The 27,257-nt window shown below is 38.9% G+C and overlaps 1 protein-coding gene across 7 annotated transcripts in view; it reads right to left on the bottom strand.

Moving 5' to 3' along the window:
• Positions 1 to 27,257, bottom strand: part of IMPA1 (inositol monophosphatase 1) — a 43,196-nt gene that overhangs the window by 12,631 nt on the left and 3,308 nt on the right. Inside the window, exons 2-10 of one of the 7 annotated variants that reach the window (XM_030303871.2) lie at positions 24,500 to 24,601; positions 23,954 to 24,017; positions 23,688 to 23,778; positions 20,000 to 20,115; positions 19,489 to 19,622; positions 17,395 to 17,499; positions 15,595 to 15,640; positions 13,207 to 13,315; positions 11,767 to 11,875 (exon numbers count right to left, since the gene is read on the bottom strand). In XM_030303871.2, coding sequence (XP_030159731.1) covers positions 11,767 to 11,875; positions 13,207 to 13,315; positions 15,595 to 15,640; positions 17,395 to 17,499; positions 19,489 to 19,622; positions 20,000 to 20,115; positions 23,688 to 23,694 — 626 coding nt within the window. In that variant the 5' untranslated portion in view covers positions 23,695 to 23,778; positions 23,954 to 24,017; positions 24,500 to 24,601. Of the gene's footprint in view, positions 1 to 11,766; positions 11,876 to 13,206; positions 13,316 to 15,594; positions 15,641 to 17,394; positions 17,500 to 19,488; positions 19,623 to 19,999; positions 20,116 to 23,687; positions 23,779 to 23,953; positions 25,310 to 27,257 lie in introns of those variants that run through there. The other 6 variants (XM_030303874.1, XM_030303876.1, XM_030303872.2 and 3 more) reach the window with 6 other exon arrangements.

Genomic DNA, 27,257 nt, shown 5'->3' with positions numbered 1-27,257 from the left:
ACAAATGTGTTCTGAATCCTATCTTAGTCTGATGCTTCTATAGAATTGTGATACTGAAGATAGTTCTTCTTAGAGATTTGAGTTTGTGCCACTGCTTAAAACTATAATCTTGAAAAAGTTTCCTTTTCATGTTTTACTCTTCTTGTCATCAAAATGGGGATACCAACTTATTTTGAACCACTGTTTTAATAGTCATAATAAACTGATGTAAAGCACCTGGGAGAGTGCCGAGCATATAAAAGGACCTCACAGACTATATTTAAGATGAAATTATTCCCTAAACCATGATGCCAGAAAACACAGCAGTAAACAAACAGTGCATTTCACCTAAGTAAGTCTCCCAAAATTAAAGGAAACAGACCCATAATGATTTAACTTTGCCTCATAAATGTCATTTCCTAATTAGGAACCTATTAGACTGATCCTACTTGTTTAAGGCATGCATTCAAATTATGACTCCCTTTAGTTTCGTGTGTGTGTGTGTGTGTGTGTGTGTGTGTGTGTGTGTAACCCTTCTGAATTCACATTGAAAAACTCAAGAATCAGCAAAATACAAAAGATCACAGAAAAAAAAAAATCAATAAATTAGCATTTCTCCTTGGTAATATTTTCCTGGCATATTTCTTTATAATTTTAAGAAAATCCAAAACTAAAAGGTCACACTGTTTACTTTTGACTTCAATGGAAACATAAAAGGTTAAAGTTGTAGAGTGCTTGCAGCTCCTTTATGAATAACATAACCATTTTATTTTCCCACAGTTAAAGTCCTTGCTTTAAAACAGCACATCGTAGCTGCAAGCTTTTTTAAAATCCTACTGCTCTTCCCTCAAGGACATCATTCTGGGAGGTTTTATAGCTTTTTTTTCTAAGTAGGCTCCATGCCCAACATGGGGCTTGAACTCGCAACCCCAAGATCAAGAATCACATGCTCTACAGACTGAGCCAGCCAGGCACCCCTAGGTCCTATACCTTCTTTTTTCTTTTTATTTTTTAACATTTATTTTTGAGACAGAAAGAGACAGAGCATGAATGGGGAAGGGTCAGAGAGCAAGGGAGACACAGAATCTGAAACAGGCTCCAGGCTCTGAGCTATCAGCACAGAGCCCGACGTGGGGCTCGAACTCATGGACTGTGAGATCATGACCTGAGCCGAAGTTGGACGCTTAACCGACTGAGCCACCCAGGTGCCCTGGTCCTATACCTTCTTGACAAACTCTTCTCTTCTATTTTATTACTATATAGATCACAGATTTACAGCCTAGAATTATACTTTGTACAATGGCCAAACTATACATGGATTGTCTTGACTCCTAAAAAGAAAAGTCTAATGTTGAAGAAAGAGAAATGGTCTGGAAGTCAGGGTTCTAGTCACATCTCCATCTACCTTATACCACATCTACCTTATCTCACATCTCTCTGAACCTTAGTCAACTCACCTACAAATAAGTCTGCATTTTCAGATGTTCTTTGGTCAGTTCTCAGAATGATATTTTCAGAAGGAAAAAGGTACAAACAATTGATAGTGAAATAAAATACAAAAATCTGTGGTTATTATTAAGTCTTTTTTTTCATGATAACAACTACAATAAAGGCCAGAGAAATGGTACTTAACATAGACATTAACTACATTAAATTTAGGAATCTCAAAACTCTAGCTTCTCTTTTAAGGACAAATGTATATAACTGTAACATTTGCTTTGAATTTCTTCATTTACAAAACTTCCATTAAAGAAGTACTCCGGTTTGGGGAATAATAGTGGCATTCTGATTTCTATTTCTTAATGTTTATTATTTATTTTTGACAGAGAGAGCATGAGCAGGGGAGGGGCAGAGACGGAGGGTGGGGGGGCAGGGAACAGAGGATCCAAAATGGACTCCGCACTGACAGCAACGAGCCTGCTGCGAGGTTCAAACCCACAAACTGTGGGATCATGACCCGAGCTGAAGTCAGACACTCAACCAACTGAGCCACTCAGGTGCTCCTGGCATTCTGATTTTAAAACCCCATATTATCTTTCCACAAAAAGCAAAATAAAAATCAACAAGGACAAATAAAACCCACAGGATCAATTCCTTCAGCAGTTCTAGGATCCAGAAAACACAAATTTTCAAACTACCTGTAAGTAAAGGGAAAAACAAACAAACAAACAAAAAAATCCTAACAGAGCATCGAAAGCTTGTAGATGCTAAGTTGGGGAGAGGAGGCAGAAAAGACTGTTGCAAGAAGGGAACAGAGGACCCAGAAGGAACACAGACAAAACTCCCTTAAACAGGAAGTGAGACAACAAATACAAATATGTTGAACACATATAAGGATTTGGTAATTCATAGCCCTACTATGGAAGGAGCTGGAAAATATGCAGACCCTAACGTGGCAGCCCCAGGGAAGCTAACTACCCTAAGAAAGAAAAAGTGAGACAACAAATAACAAAAATTCTGAAAACAGGTAAGAATTTGGTAATTCATAGTCCTGCAAGATTATGTATGTAAAGACTTCTCTTTACAGAGAAGGCACTAGAAAAAAAGTAGAACCTAACCGCACAGCTTCAAGGAAGCTGTACTTCTTGGGGAGAGTCCAATAAGACTGGTTATTCCATGTATATGTGCAATGTAAAAACAAAACAAAATATGGAGCATTTGGGTAGCTCAGTTGGTTAAGCATCTGGCTTCGGCTCAGGGCATGATCTTGCAGTTCTTGAGTTCAAACCCGGCATCAGGCTCTGTGCTGAAAGCTCAGAGCCTAGAGCCAGCTTCAGATTCTGTGTCTCCCTCTCTCTGCCCCTCCCCTGTGCTTGCGTGCGCATGCTCTCTCTCCTTCTAAAATAAACATTAAAACAAAACAAAACAACAACCAAGCTTAGATACAGAAAACAGATTGGTGGGTACCAGGGGTTGAGAGTGAACAAGATGGATAAAGGGGGTCCAAAGGTATAAATTTCCAGTTATAAGATAATTCATGGGGATATAATATATTACATGGTAACTACAGTTAATAATTCTGTATCCTATATTCAATGTGCTTAAACAGAAAAATATGCAGCCAAGAATTCTTTATCCAGCAAGACTGTCATTCAAAATAGAAGGAGAGATAAAAAGTTTCCCAAACAAAAATTAAAGGAGTTTGTGACCACTAAACCAGCCCTGCAAGAAATTTTAAGGGGGACTCTCTGAAGGGAGAAAAGATGAAAAAATATATATATAAATAAATACCAAAAGCAACAAAGATTATAAAGGACCAGAGACCACCACCAGAAACTCCAACTCTACAAGCATCATAATGGCAATAAATTCATATCTTTCAGTACTCACTCTAAACGTCAATGGACTCAATGCTCCAATCAAAAGACATAGGGTAACAGAATGGATAAGAAAACAAGATCCATCTATATGCTGTTTATAAGAGACTCACTTTAGACCTAAAGACACCTTCAGATTGAAAATAAGGGGATGGAGAACCAGCTATCATGCTAATTCTCAACACAAGAAAGTCAGAGTAGCCATACTTATATTAGACAATCTAGACTTTAAAGACTGTATCAAGAGATGCAGAAGGGCATTATATCATAATCAAGGGGTCTATCCACCAAGAAGACCTAACAATTGTAAACATTTATGTGCCAAATGTGGGAGCACCCAAATATATAAATCAATCACAAACATAAAGAGACTCATCGATAGTAATACCATAATAGTAGGAGACTTCAACACCCCACTCACAACAATGGACAGATCATCTAATCAAAAAATCAACAAGGAAACAATGGCTTTGAATGACACACTGGACCAGATGGACTTAACAGATATATTCAGAACAGTTCATCATAAAGCAGCAGAATATACAGTCTTCTCCAGTGCACATGGAACGTTCTCCAAAATAGACCACATATAGGGACACAAATCAGCCCTAAGTAAGTACAAAAAGATTGAGATCATACCGTGCATATTTTTGGACCACAATGCTATGAAACTCAAAATCAACCACAAGAAAAAATTTGGAAAGATAACAAATACTTGGAGACTCAAGAACATCCTACTAAAGAATGAATGGGCCAACCAAGAAGTTAAAGAGGAAATTAAAAAGTATATGGAAGCCAATGAAAATGATAAACACCACAACCCAAAACCTCTGGGACGCAGCAAAGGGGATCATAAGAGGAAAGTATATAGCAATCTAGGCCTCCCTAAAGAAGGAAGAAAGATCACAGATATACAACGTAACCTTATGCCTTAAGGAGCTGGAAAAAGAACAGCAAATAAAACCCACAAACAGCAGAAGACAGGAAATAATAAAGATTAGGGCAGAAATTAATGCTATCAAAACAAACAAACAAAAAAAAAAAACACCAAAAACCAGATCAATGAAACCAAAAGCTGGTTCTCTGAAAGAATTAACAAAACTGATAAACCACTAGCCAGTTTGATCAAGAAGAAAAAGGAAAGGACCCAAATAAATAAAATCAAGAATGAAAGAGGAGAGAGCACAGCCAACACAGCAGAAATAAAAATAATAAGAGAATATTATGAGCAATTATATGCCAATAAAATGGGCAATCTGGAGGAAATGGAGAAATTCCTAGAAACAAATACACTACCAAAACTGAAACAGGAAGAAATAGAAAATTTGAACAGACCCATAACCAGTAAGGAAATCAAATTAGCAATAAAAAATCTGCCAAAAAACAAGAGTCCAGGGCCAGATGGCTTTCAGGGAAATTCTACCAAACATTTAAGAAGAGTTAACACCTATTCTCTTGAAGGTGTTCCAAAAAAATAAAAATGGAAGGAAAACTTCCAAACTCTTTCTATGAAGCCAGCATTACCTTGATTCCAAAACCAGAAACCCCACTAAAAAGGAGAACTATAGACCAATTTCCCTGACGAAATGGATGCAAAAACCCTCAACAAGATATTATTAGCCAACTGGATCCAACAATACATTAAAAACATTATTCACCACGACCCAGCGGGATTTATACCTGGGATGCAGGGCTGGTTCAATATCCGCAAAACAATCAATGTGATCCATCACATCAATAAAAGAAAGGACAAGAACCATATGATGCTCTCAATAGATGCAGAGAAAGCATTTGACAAAATACAGCATCCTTTCTTGATAAAAACCCTCAAGAAGGTAGGGATAGAAGGAGCATACCTCAAGATCATAAAAGCCATATATGAACGACCCAATGCTAATATCATCCTCAATGGGGAAAAACTGAGAGCTTTCCCCTTAAGGTCAGGAACAAGACAGAGATGTCCACTCTCTCCACTGTTATTCAACATAGTATTACAAGTCTTAGGCTCTGCAATCAGACAACACAAAGAAATAAAAAGCATCCAAATCAGCCAGGAGGAGGTCAAACTTTCACTCTTCACAGACAACATGATACTCTATATGGAAAACCCAAAAGATTCCACACAAAAAACTGCTAGAACTGATTCATGAATTCAGCAAAGTTGCAGGATATAAAATCAACGCACAGAAAATGGTTGCAATCCTATACACCAACAATGAAGCGACAGAAAGAGAAATCAAGGAATTGATCCCATTTACTGTTGCACCAAAAACCTAAAATACCTAGGAATAAATCTAACCAAAGAGGTGAAAAATCTATACACTGAAAACTACAGAAAGCTTATGAAAGAAATTGAAGAAGACACAAAAAATAGAAAAAGATTCCATGCTTCTGGAGAGGAAGAACAAATATTGTTAACATGTCAACACTACCCAAAGCAATCTACATATTCAAAGCAATCCCTATCAAAATAACACCAGCATTCTTCACAGAGCTAGAACAAATAATCCTAAAATTTGTATGGAACCAGAAAGGACCCCGAATAGCCAAAGCAATCTTGAAAAAGAAAACCAAAGCAGGAGGCATCACAATCCCAGACTTCAAGCTAAACTACACAGCTGTAATCATCAAGACAGTATGGTACTGGCACAAGAACAGACACTCAGATCAATAGAACAGAATAGAGAACCCAGAAATGGACCCACAAACATGTGGCCAACTAATCTTTGACAAAGCAGGAAAGAATATCCAATGGAATAAAGACAGTCTCTTCAGCAAGTGGTGCTGGGAAACTGGACAGCGACATGCAGAAGACTAAACCTGGACCACTTTCTTACACCATACACAAAAATAAACTCAAAATGGATGGAAGACCTCAATGTAAGACAGGAAGCCATCAAAATCCTCAAGGAAAGCAGGCAAAAACTTCTTTGATCTTGGCTACAGCAACTTCTTACTTAACACATCTCCGGAGGCAAGGGAAACAAAAGCAAAAATGAAGTACTGGGACCTCATCAAGATAAAAAGCTTCTGCACAGCGAAGGAAACAAACAGCAAAACTAAAGGGCAACCAACAGAATGGGAGAAGATATTTGCAAATGACATATCAGATAAAGGGTTAGTATCTAAAATCTATAAAGAACTTATCAAACTCAACACCCAAAAAACAAATAATCCAGTGAAGAAATGTTCAGGGGACATGAATAGACACTTCTCCAAAGAGGACATCCAGATGGCCAACCGACGCATGAAAAAATGCTCAACATCACTCATCAACAAGGAAATACAAATCAAAACCACAATGAGATACCACCTCACACCTGTCAGAATGGCTCACATTAACAACTCAGGCAACAACAGATGTTGGTGAGGATGCAGAGAAAGAGGATCTCTTTTGCATTGCTGGTGGGAATGCAAGCTGGTGCAGCCACTCTGGAAAACAGTATGGAGGTTCCTTAAAAAATTAAAACTAGAACTACCCTATGACCCAGCAATTAATTTCACTACTAGGCATTTATCCAAGGGATACAGGTGTGCTGTTTTGAAGAGACACATGCACTCCCATGTTTATAGCAGCACTATCAACAATAGCCAAAGTATGGAAAGAGCCCAAATGTCCATCGATGGATGAATGGATAAAGAAGTGGTGTATATATATACAATGGAATATCACTCGGCAATCAAAAAGAATGAAATCTTGCCATTTGCAACTACATGGATGGAGCTGGAGGGTATCATAATAAGCAAAATTAGTCAGAGAAAGACAAAAATCATATGACTTCACTCATATGAGGACTTTAAGAGACAAAACAGACGAACATAAGGGAAGGGAAACAAAAATAATAAAAAAACAGGGAGGGGAACAAAACATGAGAGACTCTTAAATGCTGAGAACAAACTGAGGGTTGCTGGAGGGGTTGTGGGAGGGGGGATGGGCTAACTGGGTAAGGTGCATTAAGGAATCTACTCCTGAAATCATTGTTGCACTATATACTAACTAATTTGGATGTAAATTTAAAAAAATAAAATAATAAAACAAGTTATTAAATGTAAAAAAAATAATTCTGTATCCCATATTTCAAAGTTGCTAAGAAAGTAGATCTTAAAAGTTCTCACTACAAGAAGAAAAAAACTCTATTATGTGATGATATTCACTAGACTTATTGTGGTGGTGATCATTTCACAATATATCCAAATATGAAATCATTATACTGTATACCTGAAATTAAAATAATGTTATAAGTCTGGGGTGCCTGAGTGGTTCAGTCAGCTTAGCATCTGACTTCCTCGGCTCAGGTCATGATGTCCTGGTTCATGGGTTGCAGCCCTCCGTCCGGCTCTGTGCTGACAGCTCAGAGCCTGGGGCCTGCTTCTGATTCTGTGTCTCCCTCTCTCTCCGCCCCTCCCCCACTCATGCTCTGTCTCTCTCTCTCTCTCTCTCTCTCTCTCAAAAAAAAAAAAAGAAAAGAAAAGAAAGGAATGTTATATGTCAATTATAGCTCAAGAAAAATTTTAAGAAAAGTGCCACCCCTTTTAGACTAGGAAGTGAAGGAAAAGAATGAGTGAAAAATTAAGGATCCTACAGAAATAAAAGTGAAACATAGGCCAACCCCCAACCCCCACCACAACTTAATAGATTATCATAAAAGAAACTGCACAGAAGGGCAGAACTGGGAATAAAAAGTTCTGAAATCAGGAACCCTGATCACAAAATGAACAGAAATAGAAAAAAAGGAGACCACATCCATACAGAACTACTATAAAATATCAGACATTTGCTAATGAAAGTGTTTGGTTTTGGTTTTTGGTTTTTTTTGCCTGATAAAGTCTCCCCCAAAAAGTCCACAATGAGACTGAAAAAAACTGAAAATGAAATCAATCCAACCTGAATTAAATACCCTCAAACAAATGTTTGTAAATACGGGGGTGGGGGAGGGAGTTAAATCAGAAATTCAAAAAAACTGCTGTAGAAATGGGATGGGAAAAGGAAGAAATAAAAGATGCATAAACCTCAGAAAAGAAGGTGGGGGAGGGGGGAGACAAAATTGTATCATGAATGAAAAGTAGATTACAAGGTACCCTTAGGAGAACAGATGCCAATAAAAACCTAATGAAGGGCAATGAGGAAAAGCAATAAAGGAAAGAAGTAAAAAGGGTCAGAGAGAAAGTGGTTGAAAAAAATGACACAAAGCAGGTTGAACATTACTACTAGTGTCCTGAAGAAATGAAAACAGAACAGAAAATGAAAATGAGAACTGAATTAGTATTTAAAACTATAATTCAGGGGTGCCTGGGTGGCTCAGTCGGTTGGGCGACCGACTTCGGCTCAGGGCATGATCTCACAGTTTGTGAGTTCAAGCTCCGCGACAGGCTCTGTGCTGACAGCTCAGGGCCTGGAGCCTACTTCGGATTCTGTGTCTCCCCCCTCTCTCTAACCCTCCCCTGCTCACGCTCTGTGTCTTTCTCTCAATAATAAATACATAAAAAAATTTTAAAACTGTAATTCAAAGATTTTCCTGAATAAAAAAAGACATGCGTGTACATGTTAAAGGAGAAAACTGCCAGAATGAGCAATTCCAAGATCATTGTACAATTAGAAAGATTAAAAAACAAAAAAGCAAAACAAAACAAAAAGAGCCTCCAAGTAAAACATGAATTAAAAAGCCAAAAAAATTAGAATGGCATCAGATTTCTCAAAAGCAACATACAAAGCAAGGCAACAGTAAAATAGCATTTTCAAGAAATTTAGTCCATACTTTGTTTCTTAAGGATATTACATCCAGCCAAGCTGTTCAAGTTTCAAAGCCACAGAAGAAGAGTTTGGAACGTGCCAGAACTCATGGAACTTTATGCACATGTGCCCTTCCCAAGGAACCCATAAAGGATGAGCTTCATACAATCTTAAGGTGACCGGGAAAACTTTATAAGATGCCTGTAGCAGTCCTTTTGTTAAGTCCAACAAAAAACTAAGACTAAAGGGTAGAATTGAGACTAAACTGTCATATTAGCAAATGAACAGGCCCGTTTTGTTAAAAGAAAAAAAATTAAATTCATTATAAAACAAAACTCCATTCCAGGCTGTATTCAAGAGACACACTTGAAACAATGATTCAAAGGGCTACAAATAAAAGTGGACCAACATGTACCAAGCAAATGGCAATAATAGTTAGGAGGCAGAGTTTTCATTTTTGATGTCAAAGTAGACTAAGTCCAAAAGGATGAAACAAAACAAAGGATACTGTAAGTAAAGCTAAAATGATACAAGAAGGTGTAACAGTTATGTATAGGCATCAAATAATACAGCTTCCACCTTGTATAAGATAAAAGCTCTAAGAGTTGTAGGAGTGCCTGGGTGGCTCAGTGGGTTACATGTCCAACTCCTGATTTCAGCTCAGGTCATCTCATGGTCGTGAGACAGAGCCCTGCATTGGACTCCCCCTGAGTGTGGAGCCTGCTTCTCTCCCTCCTTCTATTCTCTCTATTCTCTCCCTCCCTCCCACCCTCTCTTTCTCTCTCTCACCCTCCTCTGCTTGTGTTCTCTCAAAATAAATCAATAAACATTAAAAAAAAAACCTTTATGAGTTCCAAGGAGAAATACTGAGAAACACACTAATAACAGAAGAATTTAACATATCCCTCAGTATGAGACAGGTGAAGTAGAAAAATAAACGTAATAAGGTCAATCTTTAGGGTATATATCAAACATTACACCCTGATAATGGAGCATATACTTTAACTCAGTGCATATGGAACTGTAACAAACATTAATTATAGAATGCACAAAGAAAACATTAGTAAGTTCCATAGCAGATTTGTTACAATGTAACAAAACTATTAAAATTAAAAAATGAAATTTAAAGAAACTTTCTTTGTAGAAATTTAAGAATAGAACTCTTAAGTGAAAGAGGAAATACAAACAAATTACCGATTTTATGAAAATAATTAGAATGAAAACCCTACGTATCAGAAACTACGGAACCATTTAACACAGAGGTAAGACAGAAATTCATAGCCTAGATATTTATATTAATAAAAGTAAAAGAATAAAAGCAAACTCTCTACTTGAAAAGGAACCAAGAAAGGCACAAGGATGAAAATAATAAGGCAGAGAGGAGAAAAACTATAGATCAGATTAATAAATCATAATCCTGGTTCTTTGATAAAACAAAAAAAAAAACAAAACAAAAACAAAAAGAGGGGTGCCTGGGTGGCTCAATTGGTTAAGCGTCTGACTTTGGCTCAGGTCATGATCTCGCTGTTCGTGGGTTCGAGCCCCGCATCAGGCTCTATGCTGACAGCTCAGAGCCTGGAGCCTACTTCGGATTCTGTGTCTCCCTCTTTCTCTGCCCCTCCCTCGCTTACGCACTTGCGATTGCTCTCTCTCAAAAATAAACATTAAAAAAAAAAAAAAGACAAGCCACGTAAGTACTTTAATCAAGATTTACAAAAACAAAGCACAAATATAAAAAATAAGAAGTGACAAGGGAAGACAACCATTGATACAGAGAAACCAGAAATAAATTATAAGAGTCTACCTTGTATCCATTCATGCGAATAATTTGAAAACTGAGAGGAAGTGGGTAATTTCTTAGGTTGCGGAAACACTCCAGATTAAAGGTGGCTAACCAGACATAATAACTAAATGTAATGCCTGACCCCAGACTGAATCTTATATTCGTTAAAAAAAAAAAAAAAAAAAAAAGGCTACAAAGGACATTATATCAAGTGACAAAATTAAATACAGATGGTACATCAGATAAAAAATAAATTTATAAAGTCAATAATTGTACTGTGATCATAGAAGAAAATATCTCTCATCAATCTCAAGAAATAAACTGAAGTATTTAGGGGTAAAGAGTCATAATGTAAGTAATTGACCCTAAATTAGTTTGGGGGAAAAAACTGCATGTATGCATGCGCGCGCGCGCACACACACACACACACACACACACACACACACACAGAGGGAATGAAAAAATAAAGCAAATAGGGTAAAATGTTAACAACAGGTGAATCTGAGTAAAGGGATTTTTTTTTAATTATTTCAGCAAATTTTGTCACATATGAAATTGTTCTCAAATAAAAAGGTTTTTTAGTTACATTACAAAATTAGAATTATGGTACTGACCCCAAGCCTATTAATAAAAAAATTTAACTTCTAAAAGAAAATTCGAAGTGCCTGGGTGGCTCAGTAGGTTAAGCGCCTGACTTTGGCTCAGGTCATGATCTCACAGTTCATGAGTTTGAGCCCCAAGTCGGGCTCTGTGCTGACAGCTCAGAGCCTGGAGCCTGCTTCAGATTCTGTGTATCCCTCTCTCTGCCCCACCCCCACTTGCTCGCACGCACACACGCTTTCTCTCTCTCCCCAAAATGAATAAATGTTAAAAAAAAAAAAGAAAGTTTAAGGAAAATTCATTCTTTAAGATGTTAAATTCTCTGGAACTTCAGGGAATAAATGAAAAGAGCTTACCCATGAATGGGAATACACAAAAGCCTTTCCAGATTAGAAAGAATAATTCTTACAGTCTCTGGTGTTCTAGAAGAGCCAAACTCTGTCACCAAGAGTGATTTGGTAATATCTGAAAGAGAATGTTTTAAATAATCACTAGAGTTTAATAAGAATTCTGATAAAAAATGTGATACTTATAATTTAGAACAAAATAGGACATTTTTATCCCTCTTCCTGGTTGTATCAGATTTCTAAGCCTTGAAGTATTTAAAATTCTGATAAATTTATTATCCTCAAAGTGGTTGTTTTATAATCATCAAAAGAATCTGCTTCTTAGATCATCCCCCAAAAGTGTAGAATATAACCACTTTGCTTGCATGCATGGTATCTTTCGTGGGAAACAAGCAAATACCTTAAATATTTAAAAAGTAAAACCTGGGGAAATTTAAATATAGATTTGAAATAAAACGAAAGTTAAGTGGTGGCTGACCTCCATTTACTAACTTGACAGCTTATCCAATGCTTTCTGTGCCCTCTTTGAAACAACATGACTGAAGCTCATGACACACGCAACCCTCTTGGCTAACAGGCTCCCTCGTGTACCCTACGCGTCATCTCCTCCCACCAGTGGAGACGGACGCTTACCAGCTTGTTCCAAATGTGTTTACTGTTGTTTCCTCTAATACCACATAAGCTAATTAAAAACTATATTACTTTGATTCTAAGATGCGCTTTTTTCACGTTAACATCTTGAAAAATCAGGACGCATCTTCCAATCTTTGGGGTCTTCGAGTTCAATAAACTAAACTGAACTAAAAGTGAACTAAATGAACTAAAAATCTGCTCTCAAATTAAGTGTCTGAGGAGAAAGGTTACGCAGGTGGAGAGGGATTCTGAAGCGTCTAAGTTCTTGCTGCACCTGAAAGAACCACAGGTGCACGCTGGGAAGTGCTGGACACGGTTTATGGAAAAAAGGGGACAATCCCGCCTAATGAGCCGTCACATGAAAGACAAAGCGCCAGTCGTCAAGGTCATGAAAAATGTGTATGTGTCATGTCATTTTTAATGATTCCCAACTGTAACAGACTTTTATTCTCCCACATTTATGGTCTGACAACTGGCCCCAGTGGCATCAGATCAGAGGACTTTGACAAAGAATTTGAGATGCAGTGGCTGAAACAATGAGCCGTGAACTCCATGGCGGCGGGGAGCCCTTCTTATTTATCTTCCTATCCCAGCACTTAGCAAGCTGCTGGGGCTGAAGGGGTGTTTCTGGACTATACTTGAGATCCTTGCTCCTACTACCACATTCAAAACTGCAGTGGAAATTAAGAAGTAATAGGAAAGTATACACAATTTATGAATCTGTTAACAACTGAGTGAACTCTACATGTTAACTCAAAAAATTCAAAACACATGTATGTAATATCAATCACATCAAAAATCAGAGGATAAACCTACCTTCTTGTTGTGAAACCTGCAGTTTTTGACCATTACAAAAGGCTCCCTTTCCTTTCCTGCCGGTATACATCTTATCCTCCAGGCAACTGTATACAACTCCAAATTCCATCTGCAGAAGGAAAAAAGTTTCCTTTACCAAACCTGAGTCTTTTCCATCATCAAATGAGTACTTTTTCTAAGGCAGTGACAATAAAAAAAAAAAAAAAAAAAAAAAAAATCAGGTATGCTAGGAATGTGTTCAAATAACTACTGTGGGATACTTAATGCTAATTTCCAGCTTAAACAGAGGAAAGAGGTCATCAGACTTGAATCCTTGACTCTTGTCCCATCTATTTCTCAATTTAAGAGCACCCGCCTTGACCTCCTGCCCTCCTGCCTCAGATAAAGACAAGTATTTCCTACTTTCTAAGGTGAGTACTTCCTTCCGTATTATGATTCCTACCCTCTCTCAAGCTTCTCTGAAAAACTCTTTCATCAACTGATTCTTCTTCTCTCAGATTTCCATGCTGGTGTACTTTCACACTCAATTTCTAGCTCCCTTGCACAACTTCCAAAATGTTATCTTCTCCTTTTCTCTTCACCGCTAAAGGGCAGTCTATACTTTGCTTCTCCTGTTCTTCTAGTAAGAAAAATTACAATCTGGCTTCTGCCCTAAACATGCACTCTCCTCAAACTTCTTGCAAAGAAATTACCCATGAACTCCTATTGACCAAATGCCTTCCCTGAAGAACTGCAGCCTGCTGACAATTATCCACACTTCTTCATTACTTAATCCAGCACCTCCAGGTTTCTGGCAGTACTCTTGGTCCTACTTCACTCACTAATCTATCTTGGGGTCAGTTTTTTTAAGGACCTTGTTCTGTGTCCAACCCTTAAAAGTGATGTGGCTCAGGATTTGCTCATTCTTCCATTTCTTCCATTTCCCTTTTAGCTCTCTATATTCTTGTAAGTTCGTTCTTTCCAGTCTATAAATTCAACTACCACTTTTAATTTTGGCCTATGCCACTTATAACCCCATTATCAGAGGTAGGAAGCCAGGATTGAGTCAGTCTTGCAGCAGCCTCAGCCCGAGGTCAAAAATCACTCATTACCTGATCACACCTCATTCCTTCCCCGTGTGTCTCCCTCTGCAAATTTTATCTTGAAAGTACTTCTTGATTTTGGCATTTCCTCAGCCATCCTCACTGCCCCATCTTAGTTCAGAATCACCCTTTGCACCCCTCTGGTATGATCTCTACATTGCTAGAATTATCTGTCACTCTGTACTTTAAAACCTCTATTGGTTTCCTACTGCCTTAAAACAAAACCCAAATGTTCTGGCACAGACAGGCCACAGTGCCTCACAACAAAATCACAACTAACTCACCTCATCGATTCTGCCCCTGCCACTTTCAGTTTCATTCACGATGAGCATCTTGTTCCCCACACACATCATGCTCTTCTCCAAGCTGTTCCGATTCAAATGCTTTCCTCCTTTTCTTATCTGGCAAACTCCTAAGTTGCTAAGACCAAACTCACATGACTGACTTCTAAGACCCCTTCTGTTACGAAGGCCTCCCCAAACCACTCTAGGCATAACTGGATATACCCTCTTCATGTTCTCACAACCTTTTTTCATAGTCCCAGCACATATTTATCTGTTTACACATCTAACTTTTGCACGAAGTGTGAGCTAGTTCAGTGGCAGGGACAGCACACAGCCCAGGGCTGATTATATGCTCAAGGCTCCTTTAGCTTCTTTTGGATGTTCTCACTAATTAACACACCTTGTGCCTAAGATGCATTTTTATTTTCACAGATTTCTTGACTCTCTTGTATACATGCTGGTCAAATTTATTATCACAAGCTCCTTGAAGAAGATGTTAGTACACATCACTGTTTGATCAAATAGCCAAACAAGGAACCGTAATAGCTAGAGATTATATTCTACTGGGTTTTAGATGTAGCAAGTAACTGAGTTCCTGAACACACTCGGCATTTTCCAACCATGCTTTGGCCACTACCACTTTCTGGTCTTTCAAAGTCTCCCTTCACTGACACCTAGTAAGGCATTCCTAGCTCCAATCCTAACACTTCTGTTAAGCATTTAGATCACAACACCTCTCACATCTGACTCTATCACAATAGATCATGGTGATTAAACACTGAATTGTATTTCAGTTACTTGCGAGGTTTTTTTCAATTCTTGCTTCTCAGAAGACATTAAATTTTTATTCTTACTGGAAAAGGTATCATGCCAACTTTAAGAGTTCTGTAGTGTATTTTGAAATAATGCAGCTATGTAAATTGAATGTAGAGACAAACCTAAATTTATTACAAAGACACATTTACTCTTTCTCAGAAAATGAGAGCAAGGCATTTTACCAATCATACATTTAAACAGCATACCTTTTTATTTACAGTAAAGCCAATTGAAACAGCTACAAAAGGAAACCTTAGAAAAAACACATACACATATACATTATTTATCAAGATAAGTATTACTTTCAATAAACATGTTCTTTCATAACATAATTGACTACATACTTTTTCATATAGTCTCATCCCTCCTCCCCCAGAACAGTGTGAGTAGTATGTAATCTTTGTGTAAATAGTGAGGGGAGAGGTATATACATACATACATATACATACATACAGGATGCTTCTATAGGCATGAAACATCTCTGAAAGAATTCCCAAGAATGTGGCAACAGTGGCCACCTCCAGAAACTGGTCCTGAGAAACTGGGGTCAGAAGTGGGAAGGACACCTTGCACTGCCTGCCATTTTAGATCTCTGGAATGTCATATGTCATGAATATAGTAACTATATAAAATAATTTTTCCAAAAATAAAAACAAATTCAAAAAAATTTTAATTGACCACAGTTAAAAAAAGTCTTTTTTGGTCATTTCTCCCACAGAGGACCTATAAACATAGGTATTAAATTGTACACAATAAACTATTTCTTGTCTTTAACACCAAATCTGGAGCTTCACTTCTGAAAAGTAAACTGTTAACCACAGTTATTGCTGTGGCTGCATGAGGGTTTTGAACACATAGGTTGTAATTTCTACTCCAGAATCAAGACGAAGAAAATATGAAAAAATGTGTTCAACTATTGAAAATAAAAAGTTTAAGAAATATTTGAGTTTTCACTGTAACAAAAATGGGATCGTAGCATATACCCTCTGTATTATAGTCTTCTATAGGTTATATCACAACATCTTCCCATGTTAACACTCCACATACAGATTTGAAATCTTAGCTTTACAGACTTTAACAATTCTGAATTAGTAAACATATGTATACCTACATGGCAACTTCAAATATAACATCTATGTAAGTCCACCAAACTACCCATTTTAACGGTCACTGGCAATACCCTCGGGCTCTCTTTCAGTGCTACTATACAGAGTTGCAGACTTACTTTGTGCCAGGCACTACACTAAGTTCAAAGTACTACTCACTGAATCTCAAGAACAAACAGTTCTATGAGGCAGGTACCATTAATATGTCCATTTTATACATTAAACAACAACAACTGAAACTTAGGAAGATTAAATAGCTTGCCCAAGGTCACAAAGCCTATAAAAGAGCATATGGGGGCACCTGGGTGGCTTAGTCGGTTAAGCATCCAACTCTTGATTTCAGCACAGGTCATGATCTCACAGTTTGTGGGATGGAGCTTTGCATTGGGCTCCATGCTGTCAGCTTGAGATTCTCTCCTTCCTGTCTCTCTGCCCCTCCCCCTGCTCATGCGTATACATGCACACACTCTCTCAAAATAAATAAACTTAAAAAAAAGGCATCTGGATTCAAACCCAAGGCTGTTGATCATGCAACCCATGCTCAATAGTTTTCTCTCCTGGATTGAACCCACTCTATATAGACAACATTTTATATGACCCCCACCCCCCCATACTGATCCCACTAGCTCCTTAATCTCAAAGCAGCAATGTTACTTGCTTACATTTTACATGGCTCCAATAGTGAGAAAAAGAATGGTGAACAGGGCACTTCACTGCACAAGTCCATGACATGAATATTTTGTCACCTCTTCCATATCTGATGAAAATTCTGCATAATACATTTCACTCTACAAATTATACAATTCTCTAAAGCATCGAGGTCTGTGAACAGAATATTCTAAAGGTCCATTCAGTTAGTATACAAACAGTAATTACAGTATTAACATTTTAAAAACATACCTATGGACAAAATTAGTTGTTCCATCAATAGGGTCAATGATCCATGTAGGGCTGTCGGTTAAGACACTTTTTTCCCCAGCTGCCACAGATTCCTCACCAATGAAACTAAAACCAAGAATGAAAAATTCAAAATCTTTATACTGCTTTCAACAATTTTCAAACTTTTACATTTCCTTATATTCAGAGACGACTAGACTACATAACAAAAGTCCATGTACCACTTTTCTATTGTTGTTCCTTCTTCCTTCAGACCAGTAAAATGAGAAAACTTTATTTCTCCTGGAACAAAGTCATGTGAAAAGTAAAATTCAAAATTCTCAGATGGAATACCAGGAAAAACAAAGGTACACACATGTGTACGCACACACATTTCTCGCAGATGAGGACTTATTAAGGAAATGTGGTTTTAAAAATAAATCCACAAGTTCTCTTACGCTCTTCTAAGAGGAGAACCTAACCACCCCTCGCCCTGAGTGTGAATTTGAATTGAGTGACTCCCTTCTAACCAACGGAACAAAGCAGCAGTTATAATACGCAACTCTGAAGACTCATTCACCAAATGGTACTGTGGTTTCTATCTTATTTATTTTCTCCCTCTCTCGCCTTCCCTCTCTTGCTCCAGGGCAGGGGAGGCAGCCACCATGTTATAAGGTGCGCTATGGAGAGGCCCACAGGGCAAGGAACTAAGGAAAGCTGCTAGTAGACAACCCATGAGGAACTGAAGTCACCAACAATCACATAAGAGAACTTATCCTTTGGCCCTAGGTGAGTCTTGAAATGCCTGCAGCCCTGACCGACAGTTTCACTCTAACTTTATGAGACCCTGACCAGAAGCATGCAGCCAAGCTACTCCCATATTACCGACTCTAGCAAACTCAGATAATAAATGCTTGTCTAGAGCCCCAAAGTTTTTAGGGTAATTAATGCAGCAATAGGTAACAGAGATCATTAAATAAGTCAATGAGAAAGCAAATTACCCACCAAAATTACTGTGTCTGCATGCCTTCCTTAAGCATGCTATGTAATAAATCCCAGGTGAATTTTGTAAATGGTGTCTGAGTTCATTGGCTTTTTTTTTCCCTTTATGATTATTTTATTTCCTTTATTCAATACTGAACTGTCCTATAATTATGGTTTTCTTTTATCCCTTTTCCACTTAGCTGTAAAACCTTTTTTATTGAGAGGAAGTATATTTAGCCACAGCTTAAAACATTTTTTCTTCTCAATGGCTAAAATACCAGGAATAGTCAATGGCATGAACAAGAAGGAGAGAATGACAATGTTAAAACTTTAAAGTGGTGGGGCATCTGGGTGACTCATTCGGTTAAGCGTCCAACTTTGGCTTGGGCCATGATCTCACAGTTCATGAGTTTGAGCCCTGTGTCGGGCTCTGTGCTGACAGCTCAGAGCCTGGAGCCTGCTTCGGATTCTGTGTCTCCCTTGCTCTCTGCCCCTCCCCTGCTCACGCTCACTTGCGCACTCTTCCTCAAAAATAAAAAATTTTAAAGTGATGATGATGTTTCTACAATATGTCTGTGTGTAAGAGAGCCCTGATTTTGGTATTTTTCTCTCAAAATCGTTAGAGTTACCACCACTCTACAATGTAAAAAAGTTTGCAATATAGAGAATAAAACTCAACTTCTAAATCGTGCCTATGGCAGACATTTGTGACCTTAGCTTCCCAGCATCCAAACACTACTCCTACTATGTAGGAATCCAAATATCCCATTTGCTACTTCCTGGCAGCTTGAGTTTGGGCAAACAACCTGAGTTCAGCAAGATGTTCCTTCCCAGGATTTGTAATCTTAAGATAACGAGGCAAAGACATCCAAAGCTATAGCAGAGTCAACAATGAGGCTAATGGTGGCATGTGAAGCAATGGCTCCTGTGGCATCTCAGCTCTGTCTTCCTTCCTGGTTTCTGCCTAAGCCCTGATCTCAGGGTTTCTGAGCCACCCACCACCCTCCAAATAAATTGCTTTGCAGCTTAAGTCAACTAAAGTCAATTTCTATGTCTAGATTCAAAATTTTTGTCTAGTACATGGACTCTAACTACATTTTAATTTATCATGTGAGACTAAAATAAAAAAAATACCTGTGAGATGGATACTTTTCCTTTATGGAAGAGAGAAGCATTTTTTCAATTTTTTGGTCAGTAGCTGTTACCAAATCAGCTGGAGAACTTTTGACCATGACATTCATTTCATTTTTCATAGCTTCACGAACCACCTGAAAAGATTTTTTTTGATAAGCAAATAGAAAATGCATGTCATTTTAAACTAAACTAAAAGGTGAAATATAGAAATGGTTTAAAACATTCAATCTAGTCTTAAATGATGTTCTTAAAAATGTCTTACCACAATGTACACAAAATAAACCTTTAGTGGTTAGGACCTAGGTAGAAAGTCATAAAATCATACATCCTATTTTAGAGTCACAATTGTCATCACAAAAAGTTTAGTGACATAAAATCAGAGTATTGACTCCGTTTAAAATGTTTAGTAAAATGAAAACAAGTGCAGATCAAGATACATGTTTTATTTCACACAACAACCACATGCCGTCCACATCCGACACACAATGGCCAACAAGATTTCCGTTCATACCTCTCCAGCCTGTCTTGCTAGCGTTACTGCATAGTCCATGCATTCCTGCCAAGGATCAGCCATCTTCTGAGCAGATTTAACAGCAGTCAGGACAAAGCAGTTAAAAATCCCTAAGTCTTAATTACAGAATAGTTAGTTCACAAAAACAACTCAGTTAGCAAAATACTTTCATTTTGGATTTGCCTTCTTCCGTATCTTAGAGTTCAATATTTCTCAAGATTCACTCAAGGTCCATTAAGAAATATTCTTAACCTCAATCTCTTACATTGTAGAATCATGTACATAACAAAAAAATACTCCATAAAAGTGTTTCCTAAAGTGCCCACAACATCACATTAAAAAAAAAAAAAAACAGGGGCGCCTGGGTGGCGCAGTCGGTTAAGCATCCGACTTCAGCCAGGTCACGATCTCGCGGTCCGTGAGTTCGAGCCCCGCGTCGGGCTCTGGGCTGACTGCTCAGAGCCTGGAGCCTGTTTCCGATTCTGTGTCTCCCTCTCTCTGCCCCTCCCCCATTCATGCTCTGTCTCTCTCTGTCCCAAAAATAAATAAACGTTGAAAAAAAAAAATTTAATAAAAAAACAAAACAAACAAAAAAAAAAAACAGGGGCACCTGGATGGCTCAGTCGGTTAGGCGTCCGACTTGGGCTCAGGTCTGATCTCATGGTTTGTGAGTTCGAGCCCCACATCGGGCTCTATGCTGACGGCTCAGAGCCTGGAGCCTGCTTTGGATTCTATGTCTCCCTCTCTCTCTGACCTTTCCCCACTCACTGTGTGTCTCTCTCTCAAAAAAAAAAAAACAAAAACAAAAACAAAAAAACATTAAAAATTAAAAAAAAAAAACAATCAGGGGCACCTGGGTGGCTCAGCTGGTTGGGGGGCTCAGTCAGTTGAGTGTCCTGATTTCAGCTCAGGTCTTGATACTAGGATCATGCAATTAAGGCCCATGTCAGGCTCTGCACTGAGCGTGGAGCCTGCTTAAGATTCTCTCTCTCCCTCTCTGTCTCTCCCTCTCTCTCTCTCTCTCTCTCCCTCCCTCCCCTCCTCCTTCCCTTTACTCCTCTCCCTTGCTCGAGCTCTCTCTAAAAATAAAACTTAAAAAGTAAATTAAAAAACAACATTGGTTTGGGGGATGGAGAAAGAAGCACATTAAGTATTTTAAAAGATAGGTGCATGCTTGAGTGGAGAATAAAGTGAAAAAAGAACACTGGGAATACTGAAATTAGAGAAGCTTTGAAAGGAAGGCACAGAAGGTACATGTACTAATGAACGTCAGGCAGTTTGGGGTTTTACATATGAGGTTTTTTAATGAGGTTGTAAAGATGAAGAACTTTAAGCTCAGAGATGATAATTTGTCCAAGGTTATATGGACAGATGACACAGAAGTTGAACTCAATTCTGATTTTAAAGTCCTCTGATCTTTCTATTACAAAATCTGTGGGAAAGAAAATTCTGGGACTAAAAAAATAATGAAGAAATTTATTTCCCAGAAAAAGCCAACATATTTTTGTCTTCTGTCTAGTTTTCTACTGACTTCTCAAAAGAATACCAAAATAACTCACCACTGGCTTGACCACACTCTAAAATCGGTACCTGGGACAGTGAAGCTTTTCAAGGGGTCAGACTCAGAAAAATGTGTCATCATTTATAAAGCAACTCCAATTGTATCACCTTTATAATTGAGAATAACTGACACAGAGTTTCACCTGAAAGACTACTCACAATTCCCTACCATGGCATTCACAGTGTAGGAAAGAGAAGAAAGGGCAAAGGGCATATACAGTGAGCGGTTTCTGCTTGTAGTCGCTTTTTCTTCCTAAGAACTTTTTTTAATATAAAAGGGAAGCCACTTTTTGAGTTACACAAGTAACTGCTTAGAGTGTCTCAAGAACTGTTTTCAAACTTTTTCCCCCCCATTCTTACTCCTATTCCGCTCTTCCAGGCTTAACAGATCTAGATGTTCTCACAATGCATCTGCTTCCTTGTCAGAAACTACTCAAGCCACTCATATCTCTACCTTCTAACAGCATGGCTATAACTCCCACCAATCCTTTAATGCCCATTTCAAAAGCTACCCTTCCTTCTACGGATTCTCTATTCAGAATTCATTATTTAATCATTTGATAGCTACTTGCTGAATACCTATTATATGCTGTGTCATGGTGAGGAAAAACAGGCCCAGTTCATACTTACTCGCTAGCGGGCAGACATATATATTTTTAAGTCCATTTATTTATTTAAAGAGAGAGAGAGAGAAAGCGCACGAGCAGGGGAGAGGCAGAGAGAGAAAGAAAGAGAATCCCAAGCAGGCTCCGCAATGTCAGCACAGAACCCGATGTGAGGCTCAAACCCATGAACCAGGTGATCATGACCTGAGCCACCCAGGTGCCCTTAGGTGTTATTAAAACCAAAACCAAACAAACAAAACACCAGAAAAAAAAAATAAAGGCTAAGGAGGAGAAATTCAATGAGAAGCATGGAACAGGAAAGCTTTAACCTGGCTTTCGGTATCAGATAAGGTTGCCCTGATGACTGATTAAACCAAGATCTAAAGGACAAATGAACAGGTATTAACTAATTGGGCTAGACTATGGGATGTAAGTGAAAAGTAACTAAAAGGCTTAAATGTGACAGCCCAGAGCTCAAAGAAAGGCAGGAGAAATGAGACTGGGGTGATAGTAGGGATCATCCCAATCAGAGCCTTAGAGGTAACATTTGATTTGAGAGCCCTGAAGAATCATTTCACCTTGGCTACTGATGATAACAGATTGGAGGGTGGAGGTTAGAGTGGAGAGTGGATGCTAGGCAGACTGGATTGGAGATTTAGAATTAGAATGCAGTAGTCCAGAGAAGACCTGACAGTTGGCTTGAACTTGGGAGAATGGAGGGAGAGATATATAGAGAGAAGTTGAGATAATCAAGAGATATTTGCTTTGAGAGGTAAAGTTGGGGACATTTAGCAATAATTTGGATATAGGTTAGGAAGAAGAGGAAGAGTTCAATGATGCCCAGATTTTCCACTTTAACAACTGAATGGATAATAGCGACATCTTTTGAAACAGAGAATAACAGAAAAGAGTCAATTTGGGAATTTGGGTAGGAGGTAGGGAGAACAAAAGTTTAATTAGTAGAGGGGGAGAGACTTTATGAAACCAAAAGGAGACATCACTGGGCAGTTGAACGTATGGATCCTGAACTCATAGAAGAGGTGTGGCCTACAGACATAAATACTATAGAAGTCACCTGAGTAGGCAACAACCGAGTCCTGAATCTCAATGACATTCCTTAGGAAAGAACATGCAGGGAGAAGCTGGGAAGATGCCTTGGCCCGGAAGAGCTCATAAAACTTGGTGTATCACACTTAGGGTACTCAGGAATATCTTCCACAGGTTTTGATTATTCGTGTTAAGTGCCTTATATTCCTAACCACTTTGAGCAGACTTCTCGGCCGAAGAGAGAAGTATTTCATTCACTTTCATTTTCCTAAAGACAAACACACCTGAAACATTTTCAACTGTTTCTGTGGTCACAGCCTTCCTGACAGTGGGAACACAGCCACCTTCCTGTCACCAGTTCCCAGCAGCACGACTGCACAGGACAGGATCAGGGGGTTACACTGGGACTGCATGACCCTGGGAATATGCCAGGTCTCTGAGCTGCCTTGGAATCAGTAAAATTTAAAAGAACTTACTCGACATAAGCCGCCGCAAAGGTGCAGAGAGCCCGCGAGCGAAATCGCTACACGCTGTGGGGTCACTCCGCGGCGGGGGTTAAGGACAACACTGCAGAGATAAAGCGGCCCCAGCTGCGGCCTCTGTCCCTAGGCGCCAACCCCTGCACGACTGACCGCGCCCACCCACTCCCGCCCGCGGAGGGCCGCTCCGCAGCACCCAGGCTCGAAGCTCCGGCCAAGACCGCCTGAGAGCCGGTATGGGGTAGAAGGAACGCAGGACGTACCTTAAGTTGGAAGAGGTCAGACTCTATCACTAGACTACCGGCAGGATCCGTGGCTGTGTTCTTCCTGTGAGTGAAAAAATGTTCCGGACAGGAAGTCCCACCCCTGCGGCCCCGCCCACATAGGCGTGACTCCGTCTGGGACAGATCCGCCCTGATTGTGACGTTTGAGGCTCTAGCCCTGTCCTGACCGCTGGATCCAGAACTGCTTAGGCATTGGAGATTTGGCCTCTTTTTATTTTTTGTTCTCACCTCCTTTCTGCAGCCTGTGCTGTCTTCAGGAATTCAGGAAAACTTGAGAAATTAGGTTTCTGGTTCTTCGTTGACAGTTATGATAATCTTGCCAACTACATAGCAACTAGTGTTGATTTGTAACCAAATGAAATTTTCCAGGCATTTGCAGAAAATGTCACCAGAGTCCTGTTTATACCTCCTTTAAGTGAGCATGGTCTCACTGATTTGGCAAAGCTGCTAAAAGTCAGTGTAAGCAACGTTAAGTCAGAAGATCAAATCTTACTTCTTATTCAAATAACACTTCAGGTTACCTACCTCAAACGAGCAGGAAGTCCAATCTTTTTCTAGGGGCCTCAGATGCTACTTCACAATTGTTCAAGTCAGTGTTGCTTCAGTGACTGTTGGTCTTCCAAACACCTAAAATTGGATAATCTTTTAGCGCGCATATCTGGTTTTGGCAGTGCTGGAAACTGGTCCCCCACACAATCCAAAAGATTTTTGTCCAGTGCTCTGAGTAGTTCAGATGGCTGCAGAGACCTCAGTACCTGGTACATTGCTCTCGGCTTCCCCAAAGGAACAGTTTTGAAACCTACAGCCCTATCTGCAGCCATTTTTCCAAGTCCCAAATCATCTGGCTATTCCATGGTGGTTGGGGGTCAGGCAGGTTCCAGTATCAGCAACATAATATGTCAGGACAAAATCTGCTTCTGATGTGCCTGCCAGGTCACCATTCCAGACTTCCCTAAATGCGAGTTCCCTCTTCAGGGTCTCTGATATCCTTTCCTACCAGCTGACTTCCATCCATGAGAATTCTAATTCTACTAAACCTCAAAATGGAAAAGAGGTGAGACTCAATGCCCCTGATACTTTCCCAGACACCTGACTATACAAGGAGGGGGTTTGGGGAATGGCCTTTGCCCAGCCACAAGGTGCCAAGGTCACCCATGGGCAGGAGTAATAGTGCCCAATTACCCTATATTTGAAAAAAGAGGGACCAACTTGGTGATTCTTTTCCCAGCAATCTTGGGTATCTTGTTAACTCTACTTAAGTCTCTGGAGCTGACTTCTTTTTTTTTTTTTTTCCAACTTTTTTTTTTTTTTTTTTTTTTTTTGGGACAGAGAGAGACAGAGCATGAACGGGGGAGGGGCAGAGAGAGAGGGAGACACAGAATCGGAAACAGGCTCCAGGCTCTGAGCCATCAGCCCAGAGCCTGACGCGGGGCTCGAACTCATGGACGGCGAGATCGTGACCTGGCTGAAGTCGGACGCTTAACCGACTGCGCCACCCAGGCGCCCCGAGCTGACTTCTTTTAAATAGCAACTCCTTTTACTGGGGGGAAAAAATCAGATTCCACATACCAAGACTTTATTAGTTAATTATTTAGTGGACTTTGATTTTAAAATGATAAAGATTTACATACAGTGTACAGGTTCTCAGGGATGCAGTCTCCAGGATCTCTAACAAGCTTTTGTGTTTTGACATAACAGGTTGGAATTGCAGATAGAATTTTTATTCTTGGAACAATGTATCATAGAATCACCCCTTCCTGAGGGTTGGAAAGAAACTTTATAAAAAAAGCATCTTACCCCTCTATCTCTGGATCTTTTTGTCTAACCAATCAAGGCTATATAAAATGGTATGAATCCAAGCAATCAGACAGCATGCTCTATGCCCCTCTTTTTAAAAAAAAGGTAACTTGAATAACTTCATCCCCATCCATATTAGATAAATTTTACCATGTAAAAATCTGTCTTCCAGGATACATCTGTAAGAGAAAATATATTCCAAATTCCATCCGTGTACATTCAGCTGCTTTTAAGGTTAAAGATCATTCAAGTATGTACAGAGTAATAATAATAGAGTCTACTATGGGCTAAGCATTGTTCTGAGGACCTTTGACTAATATTAACTCACTTAACCTTCACAACAATATCATTGTAGTGTCATTATCCCCACTTTGCACATGAATTTAGGCCTAGAGAGATTAAGTAACTTGACCAATGTCACCGAACTGGTGACAGAACTGGAACTGCAGACCCAGGCATTGTCTGGTTCCACAGTATATGATCTTGACATTTATAGATATTGCTCATTAATTAATTCAATGTTTAATGAGATCTCTATTCAAGGCATTGAGGTAAACATGGTAGGGAATTCAAAGAATAGCATTTGTCCCTGCTCTCAAGAAGCTCTTATTTTTGTTTTTGCCTTAACAGCATCTATGAGTGGTTAATTCCCACCAACCTGAATCTTCTTCACATCACCCCATCACCTTGCCTATGATGTTAGGTCCTAGAGTTTTAGGCCAGAACCACAGACTTAAGGAATTGAGCAAGATCTTAAACCTCATTTGAATATGTTCATTTTATAGATTTGAAAAATGAAATGCAGAGAAGTGTCTTATTCGAGGTCACAATGCAATGATAAAGATTAATGACAAAGTCTAACTAGAAAGGCAATTTCTTGTCTCCCAATCAGTAACGTGTGTGCATAAAAATGTATGTAAGTTAAATTTATATAAGCTTAATTATAAACTTCCTAAGCAGAGATTTCTGTTTAAAGGGGTCAATAGTAAAATATTCCATGTAGGCAATTATCATTTTATAAAGTGAATAAATAACCATCTATCACTATGCCACACCAGGTCTTTTATAAATCTTGGTATTCATATACTGGGTTTGGTGAAATTAGAAAAAAAGAATTTGGGTTGTCGTATTAGCTGCCAAACTAAATAAAATTTCCCTAATACTATGGGTATGACAGTGAATATCACAGAGGAAAATGTTCAAAGTTTTAGGCTCCATACAGAGATACCAGATTAACATTTCAAACCAACAGCTATCTCAGGGTCAAAGTTTAAACCAGGATAAATGTCCATCAACTGATGAATGGATAAAGAAATTGTGGTATATATACACAATGGAATACTACGTGGCAATGAGAAAAAATGAAATATGGCCTTTTGTAGCAACGTGGATGGAACTGGAGAGTGTAATGCTAAGTGAAATAAGCCATACAGAGAAAGACAGATACCATATGGTTTCACTCTTGTGTGGATCCTGAGAGACTTAA

The sequence above is a fragment of the Lynx canadensis genome, chromosome F2 (genome assembly GCF_007474595.2).
Source record: "Lynx canadensis isolate LIC74 chromosome F2, mLynCan4.pri.v2, whole genome shotgun sequence".
NCBI classification, from domain to species: domain Eukaryota; kingdom Metazoa; phylum Chordata; class Mammalia; order Carnivora; family Felidae; genus Lynx; species Lynx canadensis.
This window is presented reverse-complemented; position numbering and strand designations above follow the sequence as displayed.